Genomic DNA, 10,964 nt, shown 5'->3' with positions numbered 1-10,964 from the left:
TCCAGTTTGCTTATTCGGTGAGTTTTAAACATTGAATGATAAGTTGTGCTAGGTATTAGTATTTTTATGGTCTTATTTAAAATGGGAGAGAAGTATATTTAAATGAACGTTACGTTTGTTTTTGTTAGTCAGCGACAGGAGACAGGTGGACGGAAATTCCCAGTGTTAAGTTACGTTAGTAAACGGTCATGATTTAACGTTATTACTGAAATATCTGTATTTGATTTTAAAAAGTCTTTCAACTGTGATAAAGTGTGGTTTATGTTGTGAAATTAGTATGTAAATACCGTAGGTTCGGTTACTTTACACGGACTGAAAGTGTGACGTACATGCAAATATGTTCACTGCAACCTTATTACACAATTTGATATTAATATTCAATTCTTCTTCTTTTATAGTCTGGTTATTTTCCTTTAATGTGTCAATTCAAATTACAACTTAATATCCTCTGGTCAACTTTTAGCACAGAGTCTCTCCAGGTTAACACCAACAAAGGGCAGCCATGACATCTAAAGGTGCAAAAGAGACCATTGTCAGCAGGCTGGGTTTCAAGTCCAGCAACTCTGGCTCCAAAGCTGAGGCGGAGCTGGAGAGAGTGAGGAAGGAGAACGCTCACCTGAGGAGAAAGATTGATGAACTGGCCAAACGACACATCAAACCACCAGACGCAGACAAAACCAAGCTGTTGGAGGTATTACTTTGTGTGTTACATTCAGAATTTCCTGCAGCGTATTTATGTGTTTTGTCCTTTTTTTTTCTAACCCTAATGTTCATGTTCATCATGTCAGAGGATTCTTTCTCTTGAGACTCTTCGGGAGAGGAACAATCAGCAGTTGCTGGTTAAAGAGCAGGAACTAGACACCGTGAGACAGCAGCTGTCAGCTAGAGGAGGAGAGGTATGTACACATGGCACATCTTTGCAGAAACTCTGTATATGGTTGAGAAAATATCCCATTTACAACTGACCTGTGTGGGCAAGAACTCTTCTGTAAACATGGACACACGTGGATAAACATGCTGACACCCCGAGGCAGCAGTTACCTGCCCGGGGTGAGGAGATACACCTACTGCTTTGTCTTTGAGGGCTCTCCTCAACTTGTGAAGATTTGTTGCACTCTTGGCATTGTATTGGTGGCATATGTATTGCTGGCAGCAGACAACTGTCAGAAGGAAGAAATCACGCTAGAATTCCACTGAGCTGCCACAAAAACAGTTGGGGGGGAAATAGCTTGTATCCCATTTTGACAGCAGCTCAGCTAAGTGAAGTTTAGACAGCCAGCAAAAGCTGCATATCAACACATGTTGTGTATGCTGCTCACTTGATATTTATAAACCACATATCTCTCTCTGTAGTGTCTGTGCATGAATTAGCATTCATGACTTGTTAGTCTTGATGACACTGCTAGAGAAATTGACGCTATTTATTTGAGGTTGTTGCTTATCCTTGTGAAATCTCTTTTCTATTATGGCAGAAATCGTTTTCTAATTTAAGCAAGTAAGAATGGCACTATGCTAAAACTTTGAGATGGCATTCTGGTAAATGGAATATCAGCTATTTGTTTTCCTAGACATTTTGAATGTGTAATGTGATTTAATCGCACTTGCCTCTTCCTCATTAACAGGCATAAACAAAAGCGCTACCATAGCTGCTCAACCTGCAAAAGGCCAGCAGATTGTCAGCCATGTAATGTCATTTGTATGAGGCAGATTTGCTTGGCAAAGAGCAAATATCCTCAGTGTATTGTCTCTACTTCAAGAAAATCGTATTGACATGGTTGCTGAAGAGGCTAGTTGAGCTGTCGCCGATTTCATATCGCTTTGTATTTCAGGTGGTAGCATCACTGCAGGCGCAGCTAGAGCAACGGAGGAAGGATGCAGAGCAGAGAGACATGTTGTTCCAGAGCCTGTCGCAGGAGACGGAGAACCTGAAAAACAAGCTGACAACTGTTTCTGCCCGGTGCCAGTCCCTGGAAACACAAATGACAGTAAGTTGACCAACTCTATACCTGTCGGAAAAGTTTCCCCCTCCAAATAACCAATTCTCTGCACTGGGAATGTGTATTTTTCTAATGATGTATATAGTTGGCTTTAAAAAGTAGTCTACTGTAAGTCTGACTACCTCCATTTGCTGGTACAGTTTGAAAAGAAAAGTGTTAATAATTATTTTAGTCTGAGTTTTCACAAAAATGTGAAAGAATGGGGGGAAATCCAGACATTATCAGAAACCTCAAGGAGACTTTTTTCATCTGTTACTTTTTGACATAGTTGTTGTCAGAAATCACTGAAGAGAGTTGGCTGAGTGGTTATATCCCTCATTCTGACAGCACACTCCCCCCTAGCCTGGGATTAAATCCACTTCAGATTTCCGTCCTGAGTCTGCATCCCCTTCTAATATCCTCCATCTCTAGGATTTTTTATCTATTCTCTCTATTGTGCTGATGCAGTACACAGTATATTCTTGTTGAATTGTGACATTTCTCACAAAACCAAATCCCATTTTAATGATTAATTGAGCTAAATCCCAGCAATGCTAAAAGATGACTAATAGAAATGTGCTTTAAAGGAACAAGTAAGAGTATGATGTAATCAAAATTGCTGTGATATTTGCCTCTGGCCAGGTTTTTGAATTGCTGTGGCTCCTGTTACGATCAGTAACAACTCCACCTAAGATTTACGTCATGTTTATTTTTAAACCTTTTTGTACATTTCACCAATTTTTTTTGTTAGTGACGTAGGGCAGGAGAGTGGAACTGTTTGAAATGCAAATGCACTTGTTCCTTTGTCCACTAGGTGGCAGTGTGTGACCTTTGATTGTTTTCCTCACCTGCAGACATTATCCTTTTCCTGGAGCAGCCTTACTAATTTGTCATCATGAAACCAAGAAATATACAGTTGAGAATAAAAACACTATAAATGTAAATATTTTTGGTACCAATCTTCAACTGTCAGTACCTTGACTAATAATACTTCACTCACAGTAATTTAGAGATGGGTGGAAAAAAAACAACCTGGCCCAAGTGACACTTGATAGCATTATTAATATCATCAAAACTGTCCGTGCAGGAGCAGTGAATGTCTAGTTGCCGCTCAGCTGCCTCGCGATTGTAGGCTTTTATTCAGTATCAAAGGGCAGCACTGATTCTTGGTCAACCTTTTGATGCTTGGAGCACAGCAGGCGCTCACTACACTCTTAGAAAGAGGTCATCAAGATTCCCCTCGACTCCTGGAGAGCCTTAGATGGCAAAATCACATGTAAGAAGTTGAGAAATTTGGATTTCTGAGGATTCCGACATCATATGCCTCTTCTCCATGGACAAAAAGAGATCTTTCATGGCCATGTGTAAGATCGATTCAGCATGCCTTAAAAATGCCCCCTTTTAACAGTTCTCCTTCAAATCCTAGGACCAGTATTATTTTTGCTCAAATGTTCAAGCTAGTATCCATACATTAGCTATACTGTTTATCCTTATAGGGTTGCACAGGGACTGTGAGCTGACATTTGGTGATGGCAGGGTACATGACAGTACATCTTCTTTCATGACACAGAGGCACACAACCATGGATGCTGGTTGGGCTTTTCAGAGTTGCTAATTAGCCTGACATTTATGACCCACACAGACAAAGGGAGAATGTGCAAACCCCATACAGAAAAGCCCAAGGCCTGGGTTTGAACACAGAACCTTCTCACTGTCAGGAAACAGTGTTAATCATCTTCCCCTGTAGTTCCACTGCATTTCAGTGGAGGCTAGAAGCTAATGAACAGGAGAGTCTGAAGAAAGCGAAGTGGAGACTTTAACAAGAAAGGTACAGATGCGGCGTTTTAAAGATTCATGTTTTTTTCCTCATAAAGATCATCCTGCATGCTGGATATCTTTTTAGACACTACTTTTGGACTCAAGTTTTTAAGTTCTGGGCTCATCGTTTTGAAGCATTAAAATGGGGAGAAATACTTGGTTACAGTAGATTTAGTTCTTTGTAATCTAAGTGTCTTTCAGTTCCCACTCCAAGTGGATATGCTTACTTGTCTTAGTGTCTTCATGATAATGTTCCAGGAATTTTCCCCACTTTCCAAACCCTTGTCTTAGCTCCTTTCACATTACCAGAAATAATCCCAACCAACAGACCCCAGACTCAACCTCTCTCCCTCATTCTTCCTGGATTCACAAAAGCTATTTGTAGGCTCAGCTTATGGGACGTACGTTTTAAATCCATCTGGAAAAAGTTGACAAGCTCATGAAGGCTGGCTGGTGTGTGCATGAGCTCACGGGGGTGATCATGGAGATGTCTATGGTTGTTGCAATGCTGCTGAGAAGGGTTTTCTGGGGCTTAGTCTTTGAGTGGGATCAGACATGAAGACCTCGGGGTCAGAATGACAGCATTATGAGATGACTGTCTTCTAGGGATGGATGTCGAAGAACTGGTGACCTGGGTAATATGGCCAACTCACAGAAAAAACAGCCCATAGATTGACCACTTGCTTTCTCTCTTTTTGTGCATTATTAAAAATTAAGAGGATGAATAATTTAAGGCAAGCCCCATGGCAAACCAACTGTTCTAGCTTCTGTTGAGATTTTACATTGAGAACTGACAAACAGCATGCACATGAGTTTTAAAGGCCACTGCGTATAGACGGTGTGTGTACAAGTTGTGTGCATGTGTAGCAAAAAAAGATCTGCACCTTTTCTTATCTTGTAGAAGTATTTGCAATTGAAAGAATATATTATGACAGGTAGATATGAAGTGCTGCCAATACATATCAGACTTTGGGGTTTATCTCAAAAATGTGTTTTTCCTCGCAGCAGAATGGACAGGTACCTCCTGCAGACTTGGCACTGGTACAAGATCAACTGAGAGATGTGAGTCCAGTCAATGATTTACTCTGTGTGTGTTTCTATGTGTCTGTTTGTGATTTAAGTACATACATTCTGACTATTGGAAAAAGGTTTGTTGACCACCATAGTTTTAGAGCTGGAATATCTCACCCATCTTGACACATATTTGAAGCTTTTGATTGTTCTGCAGTCTATTCATTGCCGGGGGAAATGGGTAATTCTCTGAAGTTTATCATTCAATATTTCCAAAATATTTTGGACCTATTTTATGTCAATATCAACAAAGGACACAAGGCTGGGTATTGCTTTTTCGGACAGAACAAAACTCTGAAAATAAGTAGTAGTTCTGGTGAAATACCACTTGTCTCAAAAGAAGACTTCTCTCTCTGTTATCTACAATAACAAAAAAATATAGAATCCAGTTCTGTAGTGTACATTGTTTTTCTACCAAGTGTCCTTGAATTTAACGGCTCTAAATACCAAGCATCAAGTGCAGTATGTCAGAGCAGAGGTTGTGCTTCTCACCACCAGGCCCTTGAGAAGAATCAGCAGTGGCTGGTGTATGACCAGCAGAGAGAGGCCTTCGTCCAGTCTGTCCTCGCCCGCTCACTGGAGCTGGAGCAGCAGCTCGCCCAGGCAAAGCAGACACAAACCAAACAAGAGGCTGGCTCAGATGGTGAGAGAATGAATTATATGAATTAAAATAAACTTAATCTAACCTTTTATTATGTAACATTATCTTATTATGTCAGTCTCTTCTGGTGCAGCTTTATTTATACAGCAGTATTTTAGCCACAGCTTTAAACATGAAAATCAAAAGATGAAAGTAGATATCCACACTTTTATAAGGCTGTGGCATTTAAATGTAAACTCTTGTTTTTTTAAATCCTACATGAACAATGCTGCTTTGAGTCAAAAATTGTATTATTGAACAAAGTCTTTGCTTTTACCCACTTAATTTGTCCGTCACGATCTATTGCTGCCTCTGCTCACTCAGCAGGTCCGGAAAAGGAAGCTAAACTGAAGGGTCAATATGACCAGTTGCTGGTGGGGGTGCAGAAAAACCTGGAGAGCCAGAAAGATCAGGTAACCAGAAGCCAACAGGAGCTCAATGCACAGAAGGAATGGGTAGATCCTACAAGATTTCACCTGTCGATTGAATGATTCCTGTGTCTTATACTATATACAGACTCCCCAATTAAATCTGATACTCTACTTTTTGTGGATATGCTGCTCACTTTCTTGAGAAACTATGTTCCAGTTCATTTACATTCCCTTCACTCAGAAGATTGGTTTAGTGCTGAATCTGCATGCAGCTGGAACAACCCCATTAAATATCCACGTTCCTTGAATTCAGACGTCTTTATAATTGATCTTGGGAACTCTGCGGGAGAAATGGATAGACAAAAAAGTATACACCATTTCTGAAATTGAATTTTTCCTTCAACTGTGCAGACCCTCAGAGCTCAGGCTGAGCTGCAGACTCAGAGGGAGCAGATCTCAAGGCTCCAGGAGGAGACGTCAGGGCTGCAGAGGAGGCTCGAGGACAAGTGCAGCGAGCTGTCGTCCTTCCTGATGAAGTATGAAAAGAAAAGCAAAGAGTTGGAGGAGACAAAGATGCAGCTGCAGGCAGAGCGGCTTGGCAACAGGTAGGTAGAGCAGCAAAGTCTGCTCTGGTTGTATATACTAAAAAGAGGTGGCTATCCCATCATCTCAGTTTCACGGTTTAGCTTTAAATAATACAGCTGACCGACACAAAGAAATACACAAACCTACAGTATGAAATGAAACTCCAAACATTAGATTAGTTGGTGTATATACTTTAAAAATCCCATTTTACTCTCTTAAATATTTATTTGGATTACCCAAACACTGCATCCAGACATGCAGCGTCCGAGGAGAGAAAGGTGTCTTCTGAGCGAGCAGACAGGATGAGAGTGGAACTGGAGAATATGGACGTCAGATTGGAAGAGGAGAGGAAGCGATCTGCTGAACTTCTGCTGCAGGTAATGTTCATAATAACCACTGTCAAGTCACCTGTAGTCACGCTTCACTATGTTTATTTATTCATCAAAGTTATCCACTCACTATATCAAAGTGGTACATGAAAGGAAGGATTTAAAAGAATTGGGAATGTAAGACTCAAGCCATGCAGGATTTTACTTAAAATAGAAAATCTCAGTGGATATCTCAGAATATCTGAAAGATTAACAATTATTTGAATAGAGTATTAATTAAATATAGCATTATATTTTACTATAATTTTGTTTTCACAGGTAAATATGCTGCAGAAGTCTCTTCTGAGCCAAAACGAAGAGCAGAGGAGAATTGCTGCTCTGGAGCAACAGGTAACACTCCATGCTTCTGTCAGTTCAAAGCGCAGCATGCGATTAGCAGTAATAGATCATACATTTAGAACCTTCATTGGTCAGTTTTGATGTGAAGCACCATCACACAGGCCCTGATATGTTGTTTTTATCAAGCACATATAGTTGTAACTATCTGAAGTGGCTGCAATCTCTTGAAAGAAGGAAATCCACATGGATTCCCACTTGTGCAATTTAAGTACAATGAGTTCTTGGCTCTCTCCATCTCATATATTTCTGCCCCTCCTCAGATCCAACTCTCTGCCAAGGACTTTGAGAATGAAAAGATTGATCGCCAGAGCATGCAGCACCAGTTACATAAGGTGCTGAAGGAGCTTCGCAAGGCTCGTGATCAGATTGCTAAACTGGAGTCTGCTGTAAGTGTTGCTGAACGCGGCAACCATATGTTCAATTCCTAATTTTGTGAGAGGTATAAACTGTGATTATATGGTTTTGATAAATAAATACAATGTCATGATTTCCGTTTCAGAAACAGCCGAATGCCCGTTTCTCAGAGCCCAGCTCCTATAACAGGCTTGAGTTTGAGCGTCTTACCATTGATGACACTCTTGGCCCCACATCTCCATCTAAAGTCACCAACCTCCTGGATGAGAGTTTCTTGGAGTGCCCAAAGTGTCGGGCCACCTATCCCACTAGTCGTCACAGGGAGCTCCTGGCACACATTGATTTCTGCCTCGCCTAATTCACACACAGAGTCCTGATCAGTGGTTCCCAGCCTGAGTGTCAGCTATAAAAAACACTTTGCTACATAGGTGTAAAGGGAATTAAGATTTTTTTTTAAAGAGAGTTAACCTAAGTTTTTGACGACAGTGGTTAACAAGCAGACATTACTCCCTTTTTAATGGATCATGAAACCATAATGTTGGGAACCACTGGATAAGATCAGAACATCAGCTCAGGATCAGACAGTTTTAGACTATTCAGTATGTTCCAATTTGAAAAACAAAAACAAAGTTAAGTGACAAACATTTTAAAACTCTGATGTGAGGCTACATACTTGGTTTGCCATCTCTTTCCTTTGCTATGATGAACTGCAAAGTTGCTCAGATTATTTGTTCGAAATACAACTCCTGCTGTCATAATGATCACTGGACCTTTGTAGATAAACAAACATTACACACTTAGACCTTTTTGATAGATACAAATAAGATATATTTAAATAAAAGGGAATTGAGGGACATTCTTAACCTCCTACATCACCTTAGAAGTATTCAAGATTTCAACATGAGTGTGATAGTTTTCAACAAATGGCACAATTCACATGTTTACACCTTCATGGTTCATTTGTATTCCAGTTCTTTTTGCCCCGTATCATGTCATCAGGCCAAAGATTGATCTGATCTTTAATTTAAAAAGACCTATCGTATTCCTTCCACATGTAATATGTAATATGTTTGGGCTCTGCCTGCTTCATTTTTTATTTTATTTTTTGAGTGCAGTTGTGTTTTTCAGTTTATGTTTTTATGAAGCTCTTAGTTTCTTGTGTTTCTTGTGTATTTGATCAAATTATTTATTCTTGGGTTGTTTTATGCGTGAGCTACTGTCTATTTAGGTAATGAAAGCTTTTATTTTACCCTGGTAAATATAAGTGATGATAACTTTACTGTAAAATGGTGGCCTTTATGATGGTCTTTTGTGTATCATCGTGGGATATGCCTTATTGTATTTAGTATAAAAGTTTAGAAACCTGCCTAATATGCTCCATTGACAAACCAGCTATAAACACACTTTTCCTCCACTCCTAGTTTCAGTAATCAATGCAGTCTGTGCAACCTTTTTTCTCAGTGTGGTATTGATAGCATACAGTACAGTATATGCATTGTTCCCAACAAAGAGAAATTACCCATAATCTGCAGTGTTAATTTGCCATTTTACAGTAATAAGGTTATAAACACAATAATAGGGATGGTTGTTCTGTGTTTTGGATTTTTTTTAATGTTATAATTGTGGATACAACTTCATTCTATGTGTTGCCTATTATATTTTGTGCTCTATGACTAAGTGTAGCAGTGTCCCTGTCTGGGTGTTGCAAACACAAAGCTTGCTGACTGTAACCACAGTTAAGACCATTGCCTGACTTTTAACCACATAGCTTTGATTTGCCTAAACATAACAAACCTTTAACATCCTGCACAAGGGAGCTTAATTTGCTGATACGCTGCCAGGTTCTTCCTGTATTATTTCCTGTTTGAGTGGAGCTCACTTCCATCTCCACCCTGACTTCATAAGCCTGCAGCGCTGTAAGGCTGGAATGAGATTGCATGAGTTAATTCCTTGTACTAAACTATTTAAGGTAGGGGATTAGTGAAGGTCCTCTTTGTAGGGGAAAAGGGTTAAGGTGCCTTTATTCCTGCTGTCTTGGCAATGTGACCAGATGGACTTAAGACAGACCAACACTGCTGTACTGTTATCTTTTGGAGAGTTGTATTGTTTTAGCTTAGGCCACGTCTCTTGATCCTTGTGTTATTCTAATCATGTGCTCCAAAGCTGTTTTTATGATGCACTGTACTGTACAAAATGTGCAATAAAGATGTGAATCTCCTTCCAATTCAGCAGTCCTTTGTATATTTATCACATCAGGTTGTTATTTAAAGACCAGTGGTGTCTGGAACTTTTAATTCATTACATCAATCTTATCCACAAAATGCATGATCTTTGCTTGTTGCCCTTGTGTATTTTATACCAGTTTAAAGGAATGGTTTTCAAAGCACTTATTGTAAGTGATCCACAGTGAAGTGAAGCGATAGCTGAGATGAAGATTGATGATGTTGAGCTTACTGTGTCTTGACTTTGTTTTGTTCACTTAACTGTGAAAGATTAGGCATCAAGAGTTGACTCTATTTACCATCCAGCCAATGTAACACTTTCCCATGCTTCAAGCTCAAATTAATTAGGGTTTAATCAACAAAGTAACAAGGTATTCATGTAGAAAATGTTTTGATGGACTCTTAATCTCTTGGTGGCCATTAGATCAGCACTAAATGATCACATGATGATAACATGCTTGGCAGGTATAGAGTAATGTTTACCTCATTTACTCTCAGACCGGTGTGTTAGCATCTCGTTTGCTAATTATATTCAGGATGAGGCTGATGAGGAAGTTGTTTGGTTTATAATGCCAGTCAAACAAAGTATTGATGGAAAGTTAAGGAATCAAGTCACTGCACTCTCCCTGAGGCAGCCATGAATATATGTATCGCATTTCGTGGCAGTCTATTCAGTAGTTGTTCAGACATGTCACTCAATAAGACAAATGTGGGAACCAGGAATATCTGTAGAAAATGTGTTAATCCACCCAGCAGATGCAGAGATATTTCACTGGATAAATGAAAAGTCAGACCCGCGGGTAGCTCTACCAACGTTTGTGGTCATCCATCAAGCCGTTGTCATGACGTTTCAGCGCAAAAGCCAAAGATTTCAACCTGTGAAAAAGTCACCCTGGGCAATTGTAATATCTTAGTATTTATGAGAAAACAGCTTGTGGATTTCCCAAACAAATAGGAGGTCAAATCATTAGGAAATAACTGTCAAAATCATAGTAAAACAAGAAATAGAGAAATTTGATGTGTCTGAAATTTTGGTGCAGCATCTGGCTGAGAGGAAAGGCCTGCTGTGGGACATATGTTTACCACAGTCTTTGAACACACCTATAAAAAGACTCAAAAGTAGACTTAACCGATGGTTTTTTTTGTACATACTGTACATGTTCATTATATATGCTATGCTAAATTATATAGATATGTCT

The 10,964-nt window shown here is 39.6% G+C and overlaps 1 protein-coding gene across 1 annotated transcript; it reads left to right on the top strand.

The window, feature by feature from the left end:
- Window positions 1-502: 502 nt before the first annotated feature.
- cep55l (centrosomal protein 55 like) lies at window positions 503-7,936 on the top strand (the record flags this gene model as incomplete). Its single annotated transcript, XM_083994755.1, has 11 exons — window positions 503-691; window positions 789-896; window positions 1,830-1,985; window positions 4,800-4,856; window positions 5,364-5,508; window positions 5,830-5,960; window positions 6,288-6,481; window positions 6,715-6,838; window positions 7,109-7,180; window positions 7,450-7,575; window positions 7,689-7,936. The coding sequence occupies 11 exons, from the start codon at window positions 503-505 to the stop codon at window positions 7,899-7,901; spliced, it is 1,515 nt and encodes a 504-aa protein (XP_083850881.1). The 3' UTR covers window positions 7,902-7,936.
- Between the last annotated feature and the right edge of the window lie 3,028 nt (window positions 7,937-10,964).

The sequence above is a fragment of the Trachurus trachurus genome, assembly GCF_905171665.1.
Source record: "Trachurus trachurus genome assembly, chromosome: 19".
Taxonomy (NCBI): domain Eukaryota; kingdom Metazoa; phylum Chordata; class Actinopteri; order Carangiformes; family Carangidae; genus Trachurus; species Trachurus trachurus.
The sequence above is the reverse complement of the archived record's forward strand: the minus strand, read 5'-3'. Positions and strand labels throughout refer to the sequence as shown.